The 22,795-nt window shown below is 41.4% G+C and overlaps 1 protein-coding gene across 1 annotated transcript in view; it reads left to right on the forward strand.

Annotated features, from left to right (window-relative positions):
• Window positions 1-22,795, forward strand: part of ACACB (acetyl-CoA carboxylase beta) — a 1,510,375-nt gene that overhangs the window by 1,421,327 nt on the left and 66,253 nt on the right. Inside the window, exon 50 of the mRNA XM_044068517.1 lies at window positions 8,778-8,948. Coding sequence (XP_043924452.1) covers window positions 8,778-8,948 — 171 coding nt within the window. The remainder of the gene's footprint in view (window positions 1-8,777; window positions 8,949-22,795) is intronic.

The following is a 22,795-nucleotide window of genomic DNA, read 5'->3' on the forward strand; positions in this document are numbered from 1 at the left end:
AACGGATACTGGAAACTATCGCCCCATAAGCCTGACTAGCTTGGTCTGCAAAGCTATGGAAAGGATCATCATGGACCTTATAAATAAAGATATTGGGGACCTACAGACACTGGATCCTACCCAGTTTGGCTTTGTTAAGGGCAGATCCTGCCTCTTAAACCTGGTCGATTTCTTTGAAACAGTCACCAAGGCCATTGATGAGGGGAAGGTGGTCCACACAGCCTACCTGGACCTCGCAAAAGCCTTTGATACAATACCCCACTCGGGCATTATAGATAAGCTCACCAGCTTAAATATAAACCCCTATGTCACTAGATGGGTTGCAAACTGGCTCAAGGACAGAACCCACATGGTTAGAATTGCTGGAGCCATGTCAAACTCCAAACCAGTTACAAGTGGCATCCCACAAGGCACAGTCCTGGGACCTCTCTTGTTCGGTATATATTTCTCAGAGGTACAGGCCAACACGGAAGGACTGTGGCTGACCAAGTTCGCAGATGACTGCAAACTGAGCGCCATAATCGGCTCTCCATCCTACACAAGCATCCTCCAAAAGGGCCTCATAGAAACAGACAACTGGTGCCAGAGCCATGGCCTCAAGCTAAACGCCAAAAAGTGTATAGTCATCCCCTTTGGCAAAAACAAAGTGCCCACAAATTACCACATAAGTGGTAATCCATTAAGTACGGAAGAAGTAATTAGGGACCTGGGGACCCAAGTTGATAGCAATCTCTCATTTGACAACCACGTGGCCAAAGTGGTTAGAAAAACATTTTATATAGCCCACCTAATCATGAAGGGATTCACATCTAGATCAGGGGAGGTCATCGTGCCTCTTTACTCATCCCTCATCAGGCCCATAATTGAGTACAATGCCCCTTTTGGGATGTAACTTACCAGACACCTGCAGCAACTGGAAAGACCCCAAAAGTACCTCACCAAGAGGATCAAAGGGCTCAAACAGATGCCATATGCTGCCCGGTTAAAGAAACTCCAGCTCTACTCAGTGGCATACCGCCTGCTCAGAGGCGATCTGTGTCTGACGTATAAAGCCATGTCCAACCCGGAATTAATGGACATGCTGCACCTCAGAAAATCCAAATCCCATCGAGCTACGCGCTCGAGAGACTTGAACCTCAGCACTGAAATAAATAGGACATGCTGGAGGGACAGATTCATAACCCAGAGGCTCCCTTCACTCTGGAATAAAATCCCAGTCCAGGTTAGGCAGAGTCCCTCATTGACTCTCTTCAAGAGGAATCTTGATGAGTGGATGGGGGATCGTAGGTTTACCCCGCGTATCACTTCTGTGTCATTGTTAGACAGATGCACAGTATACTAACCTCAAAAAAGGGCATAGCAAAATTAATTTAAAATGGGTGGCGAAAGCCAAACACACTCTGGCTAGGCTTATAAATGCCCTAGGGCAGATAGCCTAGTATGAACCTATGAACCTATAATAAGGACAGAGTTTCCCTCAGAGCCAATCCTTCCTTTTTGCCTAAAGTAGTCAATGAGCTGTTCCTCAACCAGGCCATTCATTTTCACACTTTTTTCTAACCCTCAAAACAAAGGTGAAAGACTGTTACATTCCCTGGATGTGTCCAGGCAGCTCAGATTTTATATGTGCAAAACTAAAGACAATCAGAACACAGAACAGCTGTTTGCCTCCTGGGTAGAGGCCAATTTGGGTAAGCCTGTCTCTAAGCAAACCATTGCTAAATTGATTTCAAAATCTATTTATTTGTCTTGCACCCATCATGGCAAATTTGTGCCTTCTCTGGTTTAATGCCCATTTCACTAGAACAGTTGCTTCCACTAGAGCTTTTTACAAAGGAATTGATTCTAATGCAATTTTAGATGCAGCCAGTTATCTGTGTACATTTTATCAAAGCATTATAGGGTAAGCTGCCTTTTCTAGATCCAGAACCTCCTTTGCTAGATCTGTTCTCTCTGGATTAATTGACAGTTCACCTATATCAGACCCATCCACCCTATCTAAATGTTAATCTTTAAGAATCACCCAACAGTATTGGAATGCTGCCACAGTGATCTAAGGAAGGATATAGTATGGTTGTGTAAGAACTTACTGTAACAGTAGCTGTCCTTCTATTCAGTGTTGCAGTATTCTTTACATATGGGTTGTATTCCGCCCATTGACCTGATGTCCAGCCTGCATACAAAAGCTTATAGCTACTGTCAGTACGTGGGATGTTGTAGGTACTGACGTTAGCCATAAAAGGGACGTCGGCACGTACCATCCTCAGAACATTTTTGATGCATTTGGAAAGGTTGTCTCCTATGTACAGTTTGTGGTCAGATTCCTTCGCTCTGCTTCCAGCTTTCAGATAAGTAATTGGGGATTTATAATTTTGCTACTGATGTTTGCTATTGTTCATGTCATCCAAAAAGGGCAAATGTAGGTGTGAAAGGTAAATTCCACATAAGGATAATCACAAGCTTTGTTTTGCTTGGGCCCTAGTCACGATCACTGTTCCTGTTCTATTTGCCAGGACTTTGTGAAGCCGTCTTTTGGCTTTAAGCTTTTGTCTGGAAAATCAGAGACTCAAACATCTGGCTAGGGATGCAATGGAGGGTTCTGGGGTCCTTCGATGGAGCCAGGTTTGAAGAGGAAGGTAAACAAGTTAAGACCTGAATCCTCTTCCACTGCACCTACCTCCTCAGACTTTCCCCTTGTGGTTGGTGAAGGTCCAGTGGTATGGTTGGAGGTTGGGTCCACTTCTTTGGTGGATACCTCTACGGAAGCTGTCAAGACTGTGGATCCTAGCACACCCGAGGCCTTGCAGACATCCAGTTCAGGCAACTTGGGGGAACCGCAGATCATTCTAATGGAGGACTGCAGGACCGCTCCTGCTCCTCTACCCAGGGATCTATCGGACGTTAGGCCTACGTCCAACCTCTCTCTCCTCTGGTAGAGAAGATGGTTAAAAAGAAACAGAAAACTAAGCACCTGAATGTTCTGTCTACTCCACAATCAGATTGGGATGCATTTTCTCATGGTCTTATTAGAGCCCTTATGCCACTGAAGCCTACAGCTTCTGCTTTCTCCCTCTCAGTTCCAGTGTTCACTTCTTTTCCTGTGCTGGCTTCTGGGTCTCAGGGTTTTTCCTTTGTGCAGGCTTCGGAGGTGCAGGTCCTTGATTCTGACTCTGAAGATTCCTTCTCTGATGAAGACTCCCTGGTATACTCCACCCAGATTCCTTCCCCTCTGGAATATGCTTCTATGAGGAGGAGTCTAATGGGGGAGATTCCCCTATAGAAGAGCTTTCTTTTGGGAAACTATTAATAAGATGAGGGAATTTTTTAAGTGGGATTCCTCCCAAATTTCAGAAGCACAAAAATGTTACTATGAGCTTCTTCAAACGGAACCCCCTGCACCCTCTGCAGTTCCACCTGTTTTTCTTGCTTTCTTGGATGCTTTTGCTTCCACTTCCAAACACCCTGATTCCCAAGCCCCTGTTCCTAAAAGAGCTGACAGATTTTATAAGGTCCCACATGATTGCAAGTCTCTTTAGAAATGCCCCTCTGCTGACCCAGTGGTGGTATGTATAGCCTCTGACAAATATTGTCATCTGTCTCCTTCTGCTAAGGTGCTTCCCTCTGATCAGGAGAGCAGGATATTGGAAAGGCTAGGTAAAAAAGGTATATACTTCATCCACCTTGGCTATTAGCGCTATTAATTACCAGACACATGTCTAGATATTCCCTGGCATTACTTTCTCAGGCATACCAAGTTTTGTCCAAATTACCTGACATAGAGGTTAAATCTCAGGTTCTCAGTCTGCTGTCTGCATCTTCTCAGGTAGCTAGGCATTCCGTTAGGTGCAGTTATAATGCCGTGGAGGTTCCTGCCAGGGCTGTGGCCTCTACATCTATTCTTAGACATCATTCACAGTTAAGGCTCTAGGCATTACCTGATGACATAAAGGCTAAGCTGCTTGATGCTCCTTTAGATAATGCTTCCCTTTTTTGGTTCAGCTGGTGCAGAACTTTTCAAATCTTTGCAGGTGAAAGTTAAGGTCCTTTAAGATTTAAAACACTTGCTTGTTTCCCCAGTTCCCATATTCCACAGGAATTTTCCTGCCAAGACTTGCTTTGTGAGAAGACCTGCTCGCTCCTCCTCTTCGGCTTCTGCCGGGTCTAGATCTAGGAAGTCTTCTAGGAGACCCCCTCAGTCAAAATCAGCTGCTGCTACAACTCATTCTCAACAGTCCTTTCAGGCCAGGCCTGGATCTGCGTGACAACCAAGACTTTCTTCCAAGTCATACTCCTCTCCCCCCCCCCCTTCTGTCTGGATGGAGATCACTCAGGACTCTTGGGTACTTTCCATCATTCAAAAAGGTTACTTTATGACTTGGAAGACTCTTCCACCTTTCCCTAAGGATCCCTCAATCCCCTTCCAGCCAACTTCATCTCTTTCCTCAGTTACTAGCTCAACTCTTCCACCAGGGCACAATCCAGGTCATTCCTCCAGAACAAAAAGGGAAGGGGTTTTACTCCAGGATGTTTCTTGTCCCAAGAAATGATGGTCCTTGGAACCCTATCCTAGATCTCTCCCATTTAAACATCTTCCTGAAAGTGCCTTCTATTTAGATGCTTTCTCTGCAAACTCTTTTTCCTCTGGTTCCTCCATACTCCTCCTTGGCTTCCCTGGATCTCAAGGATGCTTACTTGCACATCCTAGTTCATCCTCAGTACAGGAAATTCTTATGTTTTTGGTGTGTTCTTTACACTTTCAGTTCTTTGCCTTGCCTTTTGATTTTTCCACTGCTCCAGTGTTTTTCACCAAGTGCTTGGTTCCAGCCATTGCCTTCTTGAGGGTTCGAGGGATACAGGTTAACCCCTATCTAGACAACCTTCTTTTTCTGGTCCACAGCCAGGATCAACTAAGATTAAACCTCAAATTAGCCATTCCCTTTCTTTAGAGGTTGGGATTCACTATAAATTTCAAAAACTCCAGTCTCATCCCTTCTCAGGACCTCATTTTTTTCTAGGATGCAGGTTCAGGACAGATTTGATGATGGTTTTCCTCCCCTTAGACTGTGTTCTCTCTCTTACAGGCTACATGGACGCCCTTCTACCTCTTCCATCCATCTCGGCAAGGGAATTTCTAATATTGCTCGGATTCATGGCTTTCACAATTCCCATGCTCACTTTTGCAAAGCTCCAGGTTTCTGAAAATTCGATCTCAGCATGCCCATCGTTTAGATGTCCTGCTCCATTGCCTGAAAACAGAGCTACATTGCTGGATCCCGCAGCTGTCTCAGAGTCCAGGCCTACCACTTCACATCATGTCTCAGCTTTCCCAGCAACTCTCCACAGACACCTCATATTTAGGTTGGGAAGCCACCTTTGCTTCCATCAAGGTTCAGGGTCTTTGGTCTCCTGCTCAACAGAGGGAACACATCAGCATCTGGGAGATGAGAGCCTTGATTCTGGCCTTGCAAGATTTCCATCCTCTTTTCTTGCCAGGTCTTCTCAATATTTTTACATGACAGCACCACTATCCTGTGGTACATAAGCAAGGCAGGACCAAATCGTACCTTCTTTGCCATCTAGCTCTCCAGGCATGGGAACTGGCTATCCATTACAAGGTAATTCTGCATGTTGTATACCTTCCCTCAGCTCAGAATTCAGTGGCAGACACTTTAAGCAGATCCACATCACAATCCCATGAGTGAATGCTTCACAGGGATGTGTTCCTGGATCTAGTTCACAGGTGGGGTACTCCAAAAGTGGATATTTTTGCCTCCCCTCAGAACAAATTCCTCTTTTTTGTGCCAGAGTGCCTCGCCCTCAGACTTGGAAGGTGAACGCCCTCTCTTTCTCATGGACGGGGATGTTTCTTTATGCACCCCCCTTCCCCCTCATTCAGAAAGTCCTCCTGAAAAATCAACACGACAAAACAAAAATCTTACTGGTGATACCCTTTTGGCCAAGACAGCACTGGTTCCCTTTTTTTCTGCAATTAGCCAGGGGCCATCACTTACAGGTTGCCTCACCAGTTAGAACTACTCATACAGGACAAAGGAACCTTGATCCACCCACATCTGTCAGCTCTACAGTTGACTCTCTGGGTGATCAAGTTCTGATTCCTTTCAGGCACCTATTCTCACAGGATGTGCTTAGGGTTTTGCAGGAGGCCAGAAAACCCAACACTAGGAAATCTTATATTTCCAAATGGAAGAGGTTTTATATTTGTTGCCAGAATAGAAACCCAGATCCATTGTCTGTGGACATTCCATTAGTGCTTTCTTAGCTGTGTGAATTGCTTGACAGTGGTCTCTCTTATTCCTCAGTGAAGTCCATTGCTCTGCTCTATCTGTCTGTTTGCCATTGTCTCCTCCATTTGCTTCCAGGCTGGAGGTCAGACTTTCCCTTAAAGGCATCCTACACATGAAACCTCCCAGGAAAATGGTGCCACCTCCTTGGGATCTCAGCTGTCTCCTAGAGAAGCTTACCCAGGTTCCCTTTGAACCAGATGCCTCTGCTTCTCTAAATTATTGCACCTGAAAAAAAGTACTTCTGGTAGAAGGGTGTCTGAGATTCAGGCTTTGATGGCTTCCCCTCTTTTCCTGGTGTTCCACAAGGATAGAGTGTCTTTGAGAACTAACCCCTCTTTCATCCTTAAAGTGGTGAATGAGTTGTCTCTTAATCAGTCCATTCAGCTTCCCACCTTTTTTCCTTCACCACAATCCTCTAGTGAAAGGATTTTGCATTCCTTAGATGTGCACAGGCAACTCAGATTTTACCTAGACAAAACAAACTCTATTAGGAGGATGGATCAACGTTTTGGGTCCTTTCATCCCAGGGTCTTGGGTTTACCTGTTTCCAAACAAACTATTGCTTCTTGGATTTCTAAAGGTGCTGTGTTTTGCTATAAATGTCATGGGAAATATTTACCTTCTCCTGCCAGAGGTCATTCTACCAGATCTGTTGCATCATCAGGGTGCTTTCTTTAAAGGTCTGGATGGATGCCCATTCCATTTTGGAGGCTGCTACTTGGTCATCTTTTCATAATTTTACTTAACATTACAAGTTGGACACTATCTCTAAATCCAGGGCAGGGTTTGCTAGAGCAGTTTTGCATGGGTTTGTAGAAAATATTTCTTCCTGTACCCCTTCCTCCTCCCCGGATTCCTTCTGAGCTTTTGCACCCTTCCATATGTAAAGAATGCTTCAACATTGAATAGAAGGACATAGAATAGTTGTGTAAAGTCTTACCATAACCGTAGATGTCCTTCTTTTCTGTGTTGCAGTATTTTATCCCACCCGCCTTCCCCCCTACAACTTGCTCTCTCCTAGGATGATAATCTTTTTTGTTTGTCCTTTGGACTCTTGCTCCTCATGGGGCTTACTTATTCTGAGGATGGTACGTGCGGACTTCCCTTTTATGGCTGATGTTCAGTACCTACGTGTGATGTCCCATGTACTGGCAGTAGCTATAAGCTTCTGTATGCAGGCCAGACATTGGGTCAATGGGCATAATGCAACCCATATGTAAAGAATACTGCAGCACAAAAGAGAAGGACATCTATGATTATGGTAATATTTGACACAACAATTCTATACCGTATGATCACTGTTGCAATGCTGCTGCCCACCCTTCCTTTCTCTCTCTATTAACTTGTATCCAAGGTTAATTTTATGTCTGTGTTTAACCTTAACTGTATAGTGCTTGGGTTCAAGAATTTGATGAAGTTGAAGGAAAATGTATGATCTAAATATAGAACCTTTTCCCACAAGATATTATATAGAATAAAATGGGAATTGTGGGAACATTACATGCAGAATAATGTTTTGGAGGAGGAATGGAGTTTAAGGGATGGCAGGAATTAAATGAGCTATGTAATGTTTGACTGAAAATGACTGGATGGATTATAAGTGATATATAGTGTTTGCAACTGAAAATGTTAATATGGTTTTTATTTATTTATATAAATGTATGATTGTAAGTGATAATTTAAAAAAGCCTTTTCTTGTTTAAAAAAGAACATCAGCCCACATGCTAATTTTGTTTCCTTAAACTAGAAAAAAAATTGAAGGCCTTTGGATGTTGACCATGCACTTTTTAAATTTAATATGAATGTTTTTAGGCAGCTGTTTAGAAAGTTGTGGTTTGCAAAACTGAACTGTAGTAAACTTTATAAATACATTGTTCAAAAGTGTGCCTGATTTTGATTGTTTGGATTCTGTTAGAAGAAACCATTGCAAATCAGAGTGGGGCTAGATTAATGTGACAGATGAAGTTGTCAAGACCCTCAGAGCTTTGAATTGCTTTCAGTAATGCAGGTCTGTAGCATATGAACAAATCTCACAAATTGCGAATGCTCATAATATCGAACATACTGGACCTCAAAGTGCTTTTTCTGAGATCGCGGTACAGTGAAGAATGGGATATTTGCCCTTTCCTCACTGTAGTGCGATCTCAGAGTTGGAATATATATGTTTAGCAGGGGGGTGCAGCCCTCCACAATAGGAAGTCCGAGGTCCAGTACATTCAATATTATGAGCATTCACAATTTGTGCAATTCGCTCATATTGATATAGACTCCAGCAATGCAACCCCTGTAGTGTAAGGCAAATAACTTTCCTTGCACATTGATTTTGTTACAGGAACCACAGTTTAGAGGAGCTTCAGTTTGTTCACTTTTATCAAAATAGACTCTGACAGTAATATCTTGTGCCACCCATTATAAGTTAGTGTCAAATTTGCATCTTTTCTTACTGAAACATAATAATTACTTTTGTTCTAGGATATCATTGAATGGAAGAATGCTCGGACATTTTTCTATTGGCGCTTGCGTCGTCTTCTTTTGGAAGAAATAGCCAAGCAGGAGATCTTAAAAGCAAACAAAGAACTCAGTGATGGACATATTCAGTCAATGCTGCGTCGCTGGTTTGTGGAATCTGAAGGAGCTGTAAAGGTTCGTTACCAGTTTTGCTCTGCATCTAAATTAGCAAATGGTTAAGATTATTTTTATACTGAAGTGCTGATGGAAATCCTGGCAAAAGTAGTTTAATGTGCATGTGCTTTGCAGACATGAATTAATTTCAAAAGGAATGGTAATTTTTTAGAGCATTTGTCTTCTCATTACCTGTACAGTATACTCTGTCACTTTCCGGAGGAAGAATTCTGTTTTTGCTCCAAATATATGGGTGCTCTCGGGCCTGTTAAATGTTTTGAGACTACTTTTATCTTTCTCCCTCCTTTCAGTAGTTTGCATGTTTCTTGCTTATAGTTAGTATCCAGCTAGAGATCTAGAACACAAAGCAGTGCCTTATTGCTTATTTTCAGAATTATATCACAATATTAGTAGATTTCACAGTGTCGAGATCACTCTTGGCTGTCAGTTACAGCCTTTTCAGAAAACTGCTTCCTTCATTCTTCAGCAATAAATCTCACCTGCTTTTCTTCTGACAAGCATATTGAAACCTTACAGGCTGTACTCTAGTTAAAATTACCTACAGAATAAAAACAATGCCAGTGCACAACCAATAGCACTTAATTTTATTTAAACTGTTCTCTACTACCTAAAACATCAAATATTCTATTTTTTCCCTCTACATCCTTCTCCTATATACTTTATGAACACTTAGTGCAAGTTGTTATATAAAGTTAAATTGTAAATAAGTACATAAATTAAAAAAGTCATGTTTTCTTTTGTAGCAATTTTGTTTGCTTCTCTGTTGAACTCCTTTCTATATAATTTGCTGTACACCATGTATTGATTTACTGTGGAGCTTGTCTCTGTGGGACACCACTGAAAATGGGCCTTTATTAGCTCAATCTGCCTACCCTAGAATGCTTCTTCCCCAGTTTTCAGCTAAGTACCCCATGTGTGAAAAATACTAATCTTTGCTGATGATGTAGCTTTTGACTAGTTATAGTTATAGATGTCTGGTGTTAAAGTCAGCGATTGTTTTAGGTTCAGGAAGGAGACACTGCACAAGAAGTTTCATAGTATGCGCCATTTGTGCTTTTGACACAGAAAATTGTGTGCAGATAGTAAAGTACTATAAAGTGCTAGGTGAAATTCTCTGCAGAAGTACTTATCACCGAAGAGGATTTGTGTCTTGTCCCTGTCCACCTTGTAATCCACCAGCTGATCCCCTAACTTCTCTCAGAAGATAAAGAAGTCTTTGGAGAAGTGCCAGAAGGAGGAGAGAATCCAGGAGGCTGATAACAGTGTCAGAGTTCAACAGCCTTCCGAGGCTTGAAGACCGTGGTGTCTGTGAGCTTCTGATGCAACCCCTCATGAGGCTGCCTTGCTGTCAGCCATTAGTATGTCTTTTGAGACTAAACATTCATGCTGTCATTGGTCCTGAGGCCTGCCAGGCGGTCTTAGGATCTGATACCAGTATTGTTGCTGTATGACAGGTAGTTGACAAAGACCAAATCAAGAATTTTGTTATCCTCCTGAATACTGAAGTCTCTAAGATGGAACTGACTTCCAGACACAGATCGATTACTCCTAAGCCTAAAGCCAATCAACTTTTTCACCTGGGTTGAGTGAGATCCCCCCTCCTCCCTACAGGTGATCTCGCAATATGTATCTAAGTTGGTTTGAAATTTCATGGATTTCTGAAAAACACATTGTGTCAGAGTTATCCTCTGATAAAATTGCTAAAATGAGGAACTGAGATTTCTCTTCAAAGGGACTCAAGAAAGATATCTCAGACTCAAAAGTGCAATAATTGGCTTAAGTCCAGAATGCCCCCCCCCCCCCAACACACACACACATCTTTGCTCTGATGTTGAGGATACACTATCCTCCGCTTCACCACCTGAAGATCTCCCATTTGAAGATATCTTCATGTTTGAAGGTCTTCTCCATCCTATGGAGGCAAGAGCATTCTCTCAGGTACAGGTCACATAAAGGGATTTTTCTGGGCCTGCCAGAACTAAAACCTCTGGCTATTCCTTAAGTTCTTGAAATCCTAATTGTTGAACTCTACAAGTGCCTCCTTAGAACTTGACTCCCAGACCCTGCTCCAACAAAACTAGATTGCTCACCTACATTTTGGAGTCCCTTGTTCTCTTTGCCAGTGGTTCTAAATATAATTGCGAATAACAAAGGGGAAAGAGGACACCCCTGCCTAATTCCTTTGCCCAAACAGAAATTATCAGAAAGGAACCTATCCACTTTAACTTCCACCTCCAATCCCTCATACAGTATATTCTCCTAATCAGCTTTATAATTTTATCAGGGAATGCAAATTCTTCCATTGACCTGCTAATAAACTCTCAGCTTACTCTGTATCAAGACCTACCAACAGCAGTGGTATTTTCTTACATTCTGCTTCCCTCTGGATCATCAGTGTTCTATTGATGAAAAATGTTTGGCTCCGCTCCAGAAAACCACATTGATTCATATCTATCAATTTTGGCATCACCTTTGCCACACTTTTAGCCCTTATAGACATAAATACTTTATAATCATGGTTTAAGATTGAAATGGGCCTGTATGAAGTTGGCTCGGATGGATCTTTACTCTCTTTAGGTATTACAGCCACCACTGCTTTCTTCCAGGATGTATTGTTGCTTCTCCTCCTTTTAAAATATTGTTAAACAAAACATTATCGATCTCCATCAGTTCTTCCCTCCTAGCTTCCAAACTTCCAAAAGAATACCATCTATTCCCGAGGACTTTCTTGTGGATTGGTAATACATCACCATTTTATCTCATCTCCTCCTGTTAGTAATTGAGCCTCATCTACTTCTAACCTTGGCATATTTCATTTTTCCATAAACATTTTCATTTGTACCTTTTCTAGACTTTTATAAAATTTTCAAAATATTTCCAGTACCGCTACAGGATCTCGTTACCTACCTTGTTATAGGTTCCCTAACCTTGGCAACAGCCATTTCTACTTTCTGTTGCCTGAGTCTTTGTGCTGTGGAGTTATCAAAAAACATCTGCTTAACAATGACCTTTCTGAACTCATACGTGTTATTGAGGTAATCCCTTATTTCCAGTTTAGCATTCTGCAATTGCTTCTCTTCTGTTTCTGCGAGATTCCTCCTATTATGCAATATCTTTGTCATTCCCTCTTATTCTTTTTACTTCTTAGCCATATCACTCTTTATTTTATCCCCCCACCCCGATTTTTCAACTCCACTTAAATTTTATCCCACTCCCTACCTATATTTTCAGAAGGAATTTCTATCTTTTCTAATAACTCCTAAATAATTTCTACTACCCATTTCTTAAATTCCTCTCTTTTCAACAGATAGGTGGGGAAGTGCCATTGTCTCATTTTTATTTCATTACCCTGCATTTTTATTTTAATTATTATTGGCACATGGTCTAAAATAGTTATTGGATGAATATCAAAACTTTCAATTAAGTGCACATGTTCCTGCAAAATATATGGTCTGTCTAGTCTAAACCAGTTTTTGTAACTTGGGGAATATGTAAATTCACTCCGAACTCCTACTAGTGAATTCAGATCTTCCATGCCAAATATTTTTATAAATTTCTTCAAAAATCTACCCCCTTTTGTTATACTTTCCCTTCTGGGCCCCTAAGATATGTCTTCACTGCTGCAAATCAAATTTGATTCTTCCCCACCTATAAGTTGTGTTGTTGTTGTCTTTCGGCTTTTCCTGATTAGGGCTCGCTAAAGCGGAACTCCGGTCCGCTAATAATTGGCAGTAGATTTTCACGGTGCCAAGTTGCCAGCTCGATGCCCAACCTTCAACGAAGGCACTCCCATTCACGCGTGTCTTTCGGAATGCAACTCGTCCCGTAGGGAGGACATGCAGACTCCACACAGAATATCCCCTAATGAAAGCTGATTATTTCTCCCAGAATTTTCTTAAGCTCTATTATAGAAGTTTTAGCTGGAATATAAATGCATGCAAGTGTAATCCTCCTCCCTTGCCAGTAGCCCCTTAGTACAACAAGTCTACAATTATAATGTTTTTATCCTCTTTTATTACTATTGGAGCTCCTCTTGCAATTAATATAAATATTCCTGTTTTACTTTTTCTCAGGTATTCCGCTAAAATTACCATCTTAAAAACCTTTTTTTTTATCAAATTCACATGTTCAGTTCTTTCCAAATGTGTCTCCTGTTGCACGGCTTTCTGCACTCTACATTTTTAATGTAGTCCACTACTCTTTCTTCTTTTATAAATATCCATGAGACCATTTACATTTAAAGATAATATAGAAAGCTTCATTATGTTAAAAAGTTATTATTCCAACCTTTTTATGTGTAACAGCTTTTTTAAGTGTCTAGTTCCAGCTTTTGTGTGACATGTGTGCACTAATGTTTGGCAGATCGATCTTTTATACAGTTGTTTCTTGTCATGTCCATTTGAACCTATGTTACACCTTACAAAACTTTTTATTTTATTGAAAACCCTCAAACAAACAAAAAAAAAAGATATCCCAAATACACCCCTAAAACCTATTAACTTAATACTAACACACAAAAATATGTGCATCTTCAAATATTGAAGTTTTACCCTCCTAATAGGAACAATTGCCCCTGACTGAAAGCCACACTCACAGACTTGAATTAAATTAAAAGACACATGGTAGAACCTGTCCTTCTACTAAGTGCTATTTGGTTTGGTCTTATCTTTATTACTGTCCCAGATTGGGAAAACACTTGAATGCTTTCAGAAAACATTATCTCCTATCTATTTAAAGCAATGACTATTCTGCGTTTATTGCTTTTTATCAGATTGTTTCCATGTAGACATGAGAAACAGATATAGATTTGTTTCTACAAGTACTCATTAATTTGTTGTACCATGTTCTTTTTTACTTATTTGCTTTCTCTTAAAACTTCTTACTAGATCAATTTTTCTTGTATCCTGCTGTTTTGACCAGACTTTTCTTCTTGTTTTGCCATGCAGTGCCTACATTTCTTAAAAATGAACAAGGAGAAAGAAAGAAAAGAAAAACAAACAGAGGCACCTGTTTACTTTACTACCCCCATTACACTCAAAAATAACAGAAAACTTTACTTTATAGCTTGCAGATTATACCGTGCATTTTAAAAACACTACTATTAAGAAATTTTTTTTTTTACTTAGTTAATTCTTTCCTTCCTCTTCCCCCCTCCTAAATGTTCTTCCAAATATTAATGGCATGAAGTATGGCATATGCTTTAGAGTTCCCTATAAGTATAACAAAATCAAAGTCCAGTATTGCCAGGTTTTCTTGTTCTGTCATGTTTCACAAATACAATTAATGCTTTGTGATCTCAATTTCCGAGTTGTTACTTTTATTCCTGTTTATCCCCATCTCCCAGATCTAGTCTCTGCTTCATTTCCAATGTGCTCCAAGTTCTAGTCAAGTCTTGTGCTTTTTTCAGTCTCTCAAGCATTTTCTGTTGAAACATTGGAAAAGGTTTCACTGGCGCAGTCTGTCTGTGATCTTTATTACCAGAATAGCAATAAGCAGAATCGCTTACTGTATAACTCACTTTTTGTTGGACAAACTTTTGTATTTCCTCTTAAACATGGTCTGCATTAAAAATGATTTTGTCCCTCAAGGAAAGAATATTCTGAAATTAGCTGGGTACAGCAGTTTGAATCTCATGCCTGCTTTTTGACATTCCCCGATTAGTGGAATAAATGTATTCCTCTTCTGTCTGATGTATAGTGAGTAATCATTTTTCACAAACGCTCTACTGTCTCCCACTTTTTTAGTACTTTTTCCTTTCCTACAGTTTTGTCAGAATTAACTCCTCCTGCTGGTAGGATAGCATCTTTACTATTAAAGGTGTAGGTTGCTTTCTCATGGCTAGTTTTGGAGCATGCACACAATGTGCCTTTTAAGTTAAGAAGTCTGCTGAGGAATACCAGTCCAGTTGCTTATTTGTGCTTTCATAAAATCAATACTGTCTGTTCCTTCCATCTTCTCTGGTACAGCAGAAAATCATAGGTTTTCCCTACGAGCTCTGTCCTCTAATTGTATTATTTTTTTTAAACATCTCTTCTTGAGCATTCTCATATTCAGACAGCCTTTTTTCATTTCAACCTCTGATTTTTGCAGGTTTATCACATAGTCTGAATATCTTTTTAAGCATTCCTCCATTTTTCCAGCCTTTTGTTGTTTAAGTTGATATGCTCCTTCAGTGTTTCATTTATTTTAATCAGCTCAGTACATTTGACTTATTTTTTTCCTGTAGCTTACTGAAAGTTATGTCTTGCACCAAAGCTGGAGCTTGAACTGCTTTTTGCTAAACAGCTGTAGAATTCTTCCCAATAAGTGTTTTCCCTCACCTTTTGTAATTAATTTTGTTTCAAGTTCTCTGAATTTCTTCTTTTTTTTTTTTTGCTGGCACTCAGGCAGTGCACTTACTAACCAGTTGCTGAAATTTACCCAAAAATGTGAGTTTACTGGCGCTCTCTTCTGAGTTTCTGTTTTCACACTGGGAGAGCTGAAATTAAGCTGCTACTCAATGTGCAGCCATCTTGGAAGTCCACTTTCCTCCAATATTCTTGATCTGGCTATTACAAGAGATGAGAGGACAGATCATGCATACTAATAAGAGCATCATTTTGGCCCAGGCAACATTACTTCTTACTTCTGCTTAGTCTGGTAAAGGAAAAACTAGTTATGTTGCCTCAGCATGATGGCATGCATTCCACCCCAGCTTATGCACATTAAGGCTGTCACTGTGTCTGATTTAGCACTCATTCCTTCCATGCACTTTCTTTTACATCTTGATTAAGTCTTCACATTCTAACTGTAATCTGAGTACACCACTTACATTAATGGAAAACAAAGCATGGTAAGATGTCCTTCTATTCATATGCTGCTGCTGTATCCATAACACAAGGGAGTCCACCTCTGGTCGACTGTCGTACATCCGGCCATTATACAAAAGATAGATGCTACTGCTATGGTGCATGCAACCTCCTGCATCTCTCTCTGCGAACGTTGGTCATAAACAGATGTCGGATACAAAACTGATGTCACGCACCTACCTCAGAACTTTTCTGCCACCGGTGTGACTGCCAGCTCCGGTCGTCACTCCTTCAGAAAAGTGAACTCATTTTATCAGGCTTCAGATAAGTATCCCATAGGGTTTTTTTGTTTATCCTTTGCTACAGCTTTGGGGTTTCATGTCAGGTAGAAGGGGCAAGTGTAGGTGTTGAAAGCAAATGCCACATAAAGATACGCATGAGCTCTGCCTGTTTTGCTTAGGCCAGGAACACGACCACACTACTTGTACTATTTGTCAGGTCTTCATCCCCAAAGCCCTCCGAAGTTGCTTAGCAGCATTAAAACTGTACTTGGAGAACCAGAGACTCAAACGCTTAGCTAAAGCTATGGATCCAGTGTCTGGTTCCTCAGATGAGTCTCCAGTAAAAAGAGCAAAAAAAAATCAAGGCCTGAACCAACTGCTGCACCCTCTCTTTCTGCAGTTCCTCTTGAGGCCAGTGAATGCTCGGAGTCTAAGGCAGAATCCTCAGACCTTCCTTTGGTGGGTAACTCCAAAGGAAGCTACTAAAGAAGACAAAGGCACATCCCAGAGGGAATCACAGGCATCTGAATCGGTCGATAAGAGGGAACCTAGGCTCATCATTTCCGAGACCCACGTGGGGTCTTTCAAATTGTAGTGCAAGAGGACATTCACACCGACATTGTGGAGTGCCGTCCTATGTCCGGCCCTCTGACTCTTCACCGTATCTCTGAGATCTCGGCATCAGAGTTGCACAAAAAGAAGAAGCAAAAGACAAAACACCTTGCTCCTTCTCCGACACCAGCAGCCTCCGAACAGTTGCCTGACTGGCAGGCCTTCACCCAAGGCCTTCTTAACACCTTCCTGGCCTTACCAGGCCCCTACTGCATTTACCCCTAAGGATAAACTTGTCTTGGATGTCTCAACTGAAGAAGAAGATTCATCAGGGGATGAATCCCTCACACCTCCCAAATTGCTTCTCCTCTGGGGTACACTTCACCAGCGGAGGAGTCCAATGGCACAGATTCCCCTTGAGAAGATATTACCTTCGAGGAAACTATTTCTCAAATGAAAGAATTTTTCAAGTGGGACAGCAGTCAGGTCACAGAGACCCAAAAGAGGTATTATGACCTTTTACAAATGGACTCGCCTAACACGTCTGCTGATCCCCCAGTGCACCCTGGCTTTTTGGATGCCTTTCTGGCTGCTTCCAAAAATCCAGACTCCCAGCCCTCTGCACCTAAATGCCCTGACAGGTTTGACAGTCCTTGAGGATGCTAAATTCCTTTACAAAGCTCCCTCTGCAGAGCCTTCAGTCATTACCGAAGGCTCTGCAGAGGGAGCTTTCAGTTGTTAATGTGGCTGCAGACAGAACTTCTAAGTTACTCCCTTCCACCTCCCTCCTGCCCTGTGACAAGGATAGCAGGTTAATGGAATACCTGGGGAAAAAGTCTGCAGTTCTGCTACTTTAACAGTGAGAGCCATTAACTACCAGACCCACATGGCCAAATACTCCCTGGCTCTGTTGGCTGATGTGACTAAACAATTGGGGGACCTCCCTGACTCCCCAGCCAATGCAAAAATATTTACCTTGTTGAATTCCTGTACTCCGGTAACCAAGCAGTCTATCAAATGGAGTTATGCAGTAGAGGCCTCATCTAGGGCTGCTGCCTCGGGGTCTGTTATCAGGAGATATTCCTGGCTTAGGTTCAGCCTGTACCTGATGACATCAAGCAAAAACTCCTGGACACACCCCTTGGCAATAAAAATTTATTTGGTTCAAGTGCTGCTGACCTCTTCAAGTACCTTCAAGAGAAGGCCAAGGAACTACAGTATCTGAGGCACATATTTGTCTCACCAGTTCCATGCTTCCAAAGGAGCTACCCTACCAAAACCTCCTTTGTGAGAAAGCCTGCCAGACAAATGCCAACCAAAAGCAAAAAGGAATCTAGAAAGCAGCCCTCTCCAGGTCTGCTCCCTCTACTCCTGCTCCCAAACAGCCCTTTCAGGGCAAGCCCAGTAGCCTGTGACTACCAGGTACTGGATCCAGACACCCCACTTTCCATGCTTCTCTCTGTCTTGCAGGCTTGGAATCAAGTTACTCAGGACTCTTGGGTCCTCTGTATAATAAAACAGGGATATTTCATGACATGGGAGACCAAATCTACACCAAAGGCATTCCTCAACCCCTTGAAGAACAACTGGCTTTCTTTCCACAGGTTCTTCAGGAACTCCTCACACAAGAGACTATACAAGAAGTTCCATCACATGTAAGAGGAAAGGGATTTTACTCCAAGATGTTCTTGGTCCCTAGGAAAGAAAGTCCCTGGAGACCAATCCTGGATTTGTCCCATCTCAACACCTTCCTCCAATTTTCCTTCTTTCAGATGCTTACCCTCCCTACCCTTCTTCCCCAGGTTCTCTTAGTATCCTTGGATATAAAGGACACCTACTTATATATCCCAATCCATCCCTCTTCAGGGAATTCCTCCACTTTTCAGTGGGTTCTGCATACTTTCAGTTCTGTGCTTTGCCATTTGGTCTCTCTAAGCTCCCAAGAGTGTTTACGAAATGCCTTGCACCAGTCATGGCCTTTGCCAAGACAAGGTGAATCCAGCTTTTCCCCTGCCTAGATGATATCCACATTCAGGCCCTGTCATCTCCAGTGCTCCTACAACACTTGGACTTCACTATCTCCTTCTGACAAGTCTGGGGTTCACCATAAATCTCAAAAAGTCATCTTTGGTACCCTCACAGGATCATGTGTTCCTAAGATGTCGCATCCTAACAGAAAAAAATGATGGCTTGTCTTCCCCCAGAAAAAAATCATGGCACCCACTTCTTATTTCGAGGAGTTATTACCCCTCAAAGCCCTGTCAGCCAGGGAATTTCTCAGACTCCTGGGATTCATGGCATCTACCATACCCATGGTACCCCTGGCAAAGCTTCACCTGAGGAATTTCCAATGGTACTTGAGAACAGCCTGTAAACAACATTTGCACCCCCTAGAGTACATGGTCCCCACACTACCATGTCTTTCCAGAGAAATGAACTGGTGTATAGCCCAGATTCAGGCCAGCCCAGGCCTACACCTACAACCCCTGCCACCCAAGCAGGACCTCTTCACAGATGCTTCAGACACAAGGTGGAGAGCAACCTTGGGAGAATGGAGAGTGAGGAACTCATGGACTCACACCCAACTAAAAGAGCACATCAATGTCAAGGAGATGAGAACCTTGATAGTGGCCCTACAAATTTTCAAACATCATCTCCTACCAGGTATGCTGAGGTGATTCTCATAGACAATACCACTGTGCTGTGGTACATCAACAAACGGGGGACCAGGTCCTACCTCCTGTGCAGGGTAGCTCTGCAAGCATGGGAAATAGCCTTAGAAAAACAAGTCAACATCCAAGCCATCTACATTCCTTCAGTAGAAAATGTGATGGCAGATTCCTTAAACAGGACCATGACTCTGTCTCACAAATGAATGCTAAACAGGGATGTGTTCCTGGACCTGGTCCATCGATGGGGTATTCTGGATGTGGATCTGTTTGCCTCCCCCATGAACAGACCGCTTCCAATCTTCTGCTCCAGGGTGCCACATCCCAAAGCATGATGGATATGCTCTCATTCCCTTGCAAGGAAGGGGGGTATGTACACTTATGCATTCCCCCCTTCCCTCTCATTCACAAAGTTCTCCTGAAAATTCAGAAGGAGCAACCTTGAATCTTGTTCGTGACTCCCTGTTGACCAAGGCAGCATTGGTTTCCTCTATTTACTACATCTAGCCAAGGGCAATCACCACAAGTTACCCCACCGGATAGACCTGCTCACACAGGAGAAAAGGACTCCCTTACACCCCCAACTGTCCACTCTGAACCTTACCCTCTGGGTGATAGGGCATTAATTCCCTTCAGACAACTATACACAGAGGACATGCTTCAGGTTTTGCAGGAAGCCAGAAAACCAACTGCCAGAAAGTCATACCTTTCAAAGTGGAAGAGATTTTCTGTCTGGTGTCAAAAACACAATTTATAACCGTTGGTAGTAGAACCCCCAGTGGTCTTGTCCTACCTGTGTGAATTGATGAATTCTGAACTTTCCTATTCTTCCATCAAAGCACATTTATCTGCCATCTCATCAACGCAAAAAAGTATATCATACCGAATGAGATCATCTTCTACCAGGGCCAAAGGTACTAACATAGGTTTCCGAAGAGGAGTTACTACAAAGGCCAAGCTATAAACAATGATGTGGTCTTCAGTGCATACATTTTCCCAGCATTGCAGTCTAGTAATTGTTTCCATGGCCAGTAGCAGGTTTTGTGATGGCCATTTTGCAGGACCATTTGATTCCTCCATCTTCTACAGAGCATTCACCCTCTGATCTGTAAGTGCTGGGCTTCTTCTCAGGAGTAAGTGCTGCAACAGTGAATTATGAAGAAAATAATGCAGTTGTGTTAGAAATTTACCACAATTGCAGAAGTTTGAATATATTCGCCACTGCATGACAAGTACCCTCCTTCATTCTCCCCAGATACTTTTGAGGTAGGGTGAATAAAATAGAACCTTCTCACTTTTTCTCTGTACCACATAACCAGACACCTCCTCCTAAGTGTTCAGCAGCAGTCTGGAAGGCAGTTTGAATGTTCCTGCAGTTACAGTCCTTCCTGAGGATAACTCATCCCAAGGTAGGTCATACACTGGCATCAGGGAGCAAATTTGCACCTACCAGGGCAAGAAAGACTGTAAACTGGTGCCAGCTGATTTTAAATGGATTTGGAGAAGAGTACAGGCTATAGTGTATCTGAATAAATGGAGAAATGTGACATGAGCTCAGAAAATGTGTGAAATTGCAACAACATAAAAGTCATGTTAGTCAAGTGCTAAAATATTTGTAAGCTGCTAGCAGAAGAATAAATGTATATATAAAATGTATATTTCAGAAGTAACTTATTATAAGGGGTTGTAACTTTAAAATAACAGAATGGCTGCTTTTTCAATTTTAACATGGAATGTTAAGTACCTTCCATACACAGATAAAAGGCAGACTGCTGAACTATACTAAGAAATGTAGGATGCATGCAAAGTTTCATATTGCAGGAGAGATATATTTAGAAAGAAATTAAAATAGTTTGATAAAAGGATGATTTCAGTAAGGATATTCAGCAGAATACTCATGTGAGGGACAAAGGAAAGTGTTATTATATTGGTAGGTGGAGGTGCTCCAACTGAGGTAGAAGAGGGACAAAAGACAATGATAGATTTGTGGCATTGAGGGGATACTAGCAAGGAAAGAGGTTTACCTTTGTGGGCATCTATATTCCCCTTAAAACTAAAGTTATGGAGCTTAGAAGAATTTTGTAATAAGTTTTCAGCAGGGAATTTTTTTTCTGTTGGTGACTGTAAGTGTGCAGCAGTGAGGGTGGCCCTATAAGAGAACCTATAACTAGAAAGATAAGATTTAAAGAAGTATATGAAAGTGTTTGATATGGAGACAGCAGCATTTCAGGAGGTTTAAGTACTCTCCAAGGTACAATACAGGAACAGCAGTTCAGAAGGAATTTGCATATTATTCTCCAAGGTACAATGTGTCTGCTATGCTGGACAGAAACTATATGTATTACAAGACCATGTGGATTTGGTAAAAGTATTGAGATCCATCTGATAATGATATTTGACCATGCACCTGTAAAACTAAAACAAAGATGAAGGAACCAAAATAAAAGACAATTATGGGATTTGCATCAGCCCCAAATACCTTATTCATGTGACAAACCTAACCCCAACCCTACACATTACCTTATCAAAAACCCTTTTCCTTATGTATGTGTGTATTGTTTAGTTTGTTTATATTGGTCAGTTTACCATATAAGGAAAGCTTGTTTTCCTTTTCAGTGAGTTTAGTTTCTTTTTGTAATATTCATAGTTTTCAAAATACAGAAATCATTATTCCTGTACACACACAGATGTATGCCATTAACACATGTTAAATGTTCTACAGATGTGTGTAGTTAAAATATGCCAAGCGATCTTCATACTATATGCAATATAGTACATATGTTAAATTGTATATATGTACTGTTAACTCGTGTGTATGTGCAGTTAAAACATGGAAAATGGTATTCATAATCTGTATAATATGGTACTTGTATATGGTTAACACAAGTTGATCATCTGTACTAATATGTAAGATGTGGACCTTTTCTGCATCGGCCTTCACAGAAAATTAGCTTTACCTAATTAGACCTCCCCGGTAAAGAAAGTCAAATAAATAAATGGGATTATATCAGTCAAGCTTCCTGAAGCCCAGTAGGTCATATGTTTGATGGCTGAACTTGTAAGTCTCCTAAGATTACTAAGTGAGAATCACTAAAAGACACCCTTACATTTATTAGTGAGCATTGTTTTGGATTGTTCGCTGCTGGGGAGAAGTAGATAGAGGTAGTGTTTAGCTTTTTATGACCAACAGTCAAGAATTATCCAACCAAGGTAAGAGTCTGTGGTAGTGGAAGGTTCAGTAATAATGGAAGTAAAAACTTTTTTGGAAATGAGGTGAAAAGCTCTACTTCCTGTCTAGTTACCATGCTTGTCAGTCTTGATGGCCACAAAATGAATTGTGTGGGGGATGCAATGCTTTCAATTTGCTTGAGCCAGGATTTAGAAGGAAACTTAATTCAGAGGAAATGCAGAAGTACCAAGCAAATCACTCAGTTGATAACACTTTATACAAGATAAAGTAACTCACTACCTTTTGTCAAATTGGTTTCAGCATGCTTTTTTCATCTTCTTGATCCATGAAAAGCTTTATTCCAATAGAGAAAACATCCAAGTAAGCA

This window comes from Protopterus annectens, chromosome 4.part0 (assembly GCF_019279795.1).
Source record: "Protopterus annectens isolate FY-2018-M chromosome 4.part0, PAN1.0, whole genome shotgun sequence".
Lineage (NCBI taxonomy): Eukaryota > Metazoa > Chordata > Ceratodontiformes > Protopteridae > Protopterus > Protopterus annectens.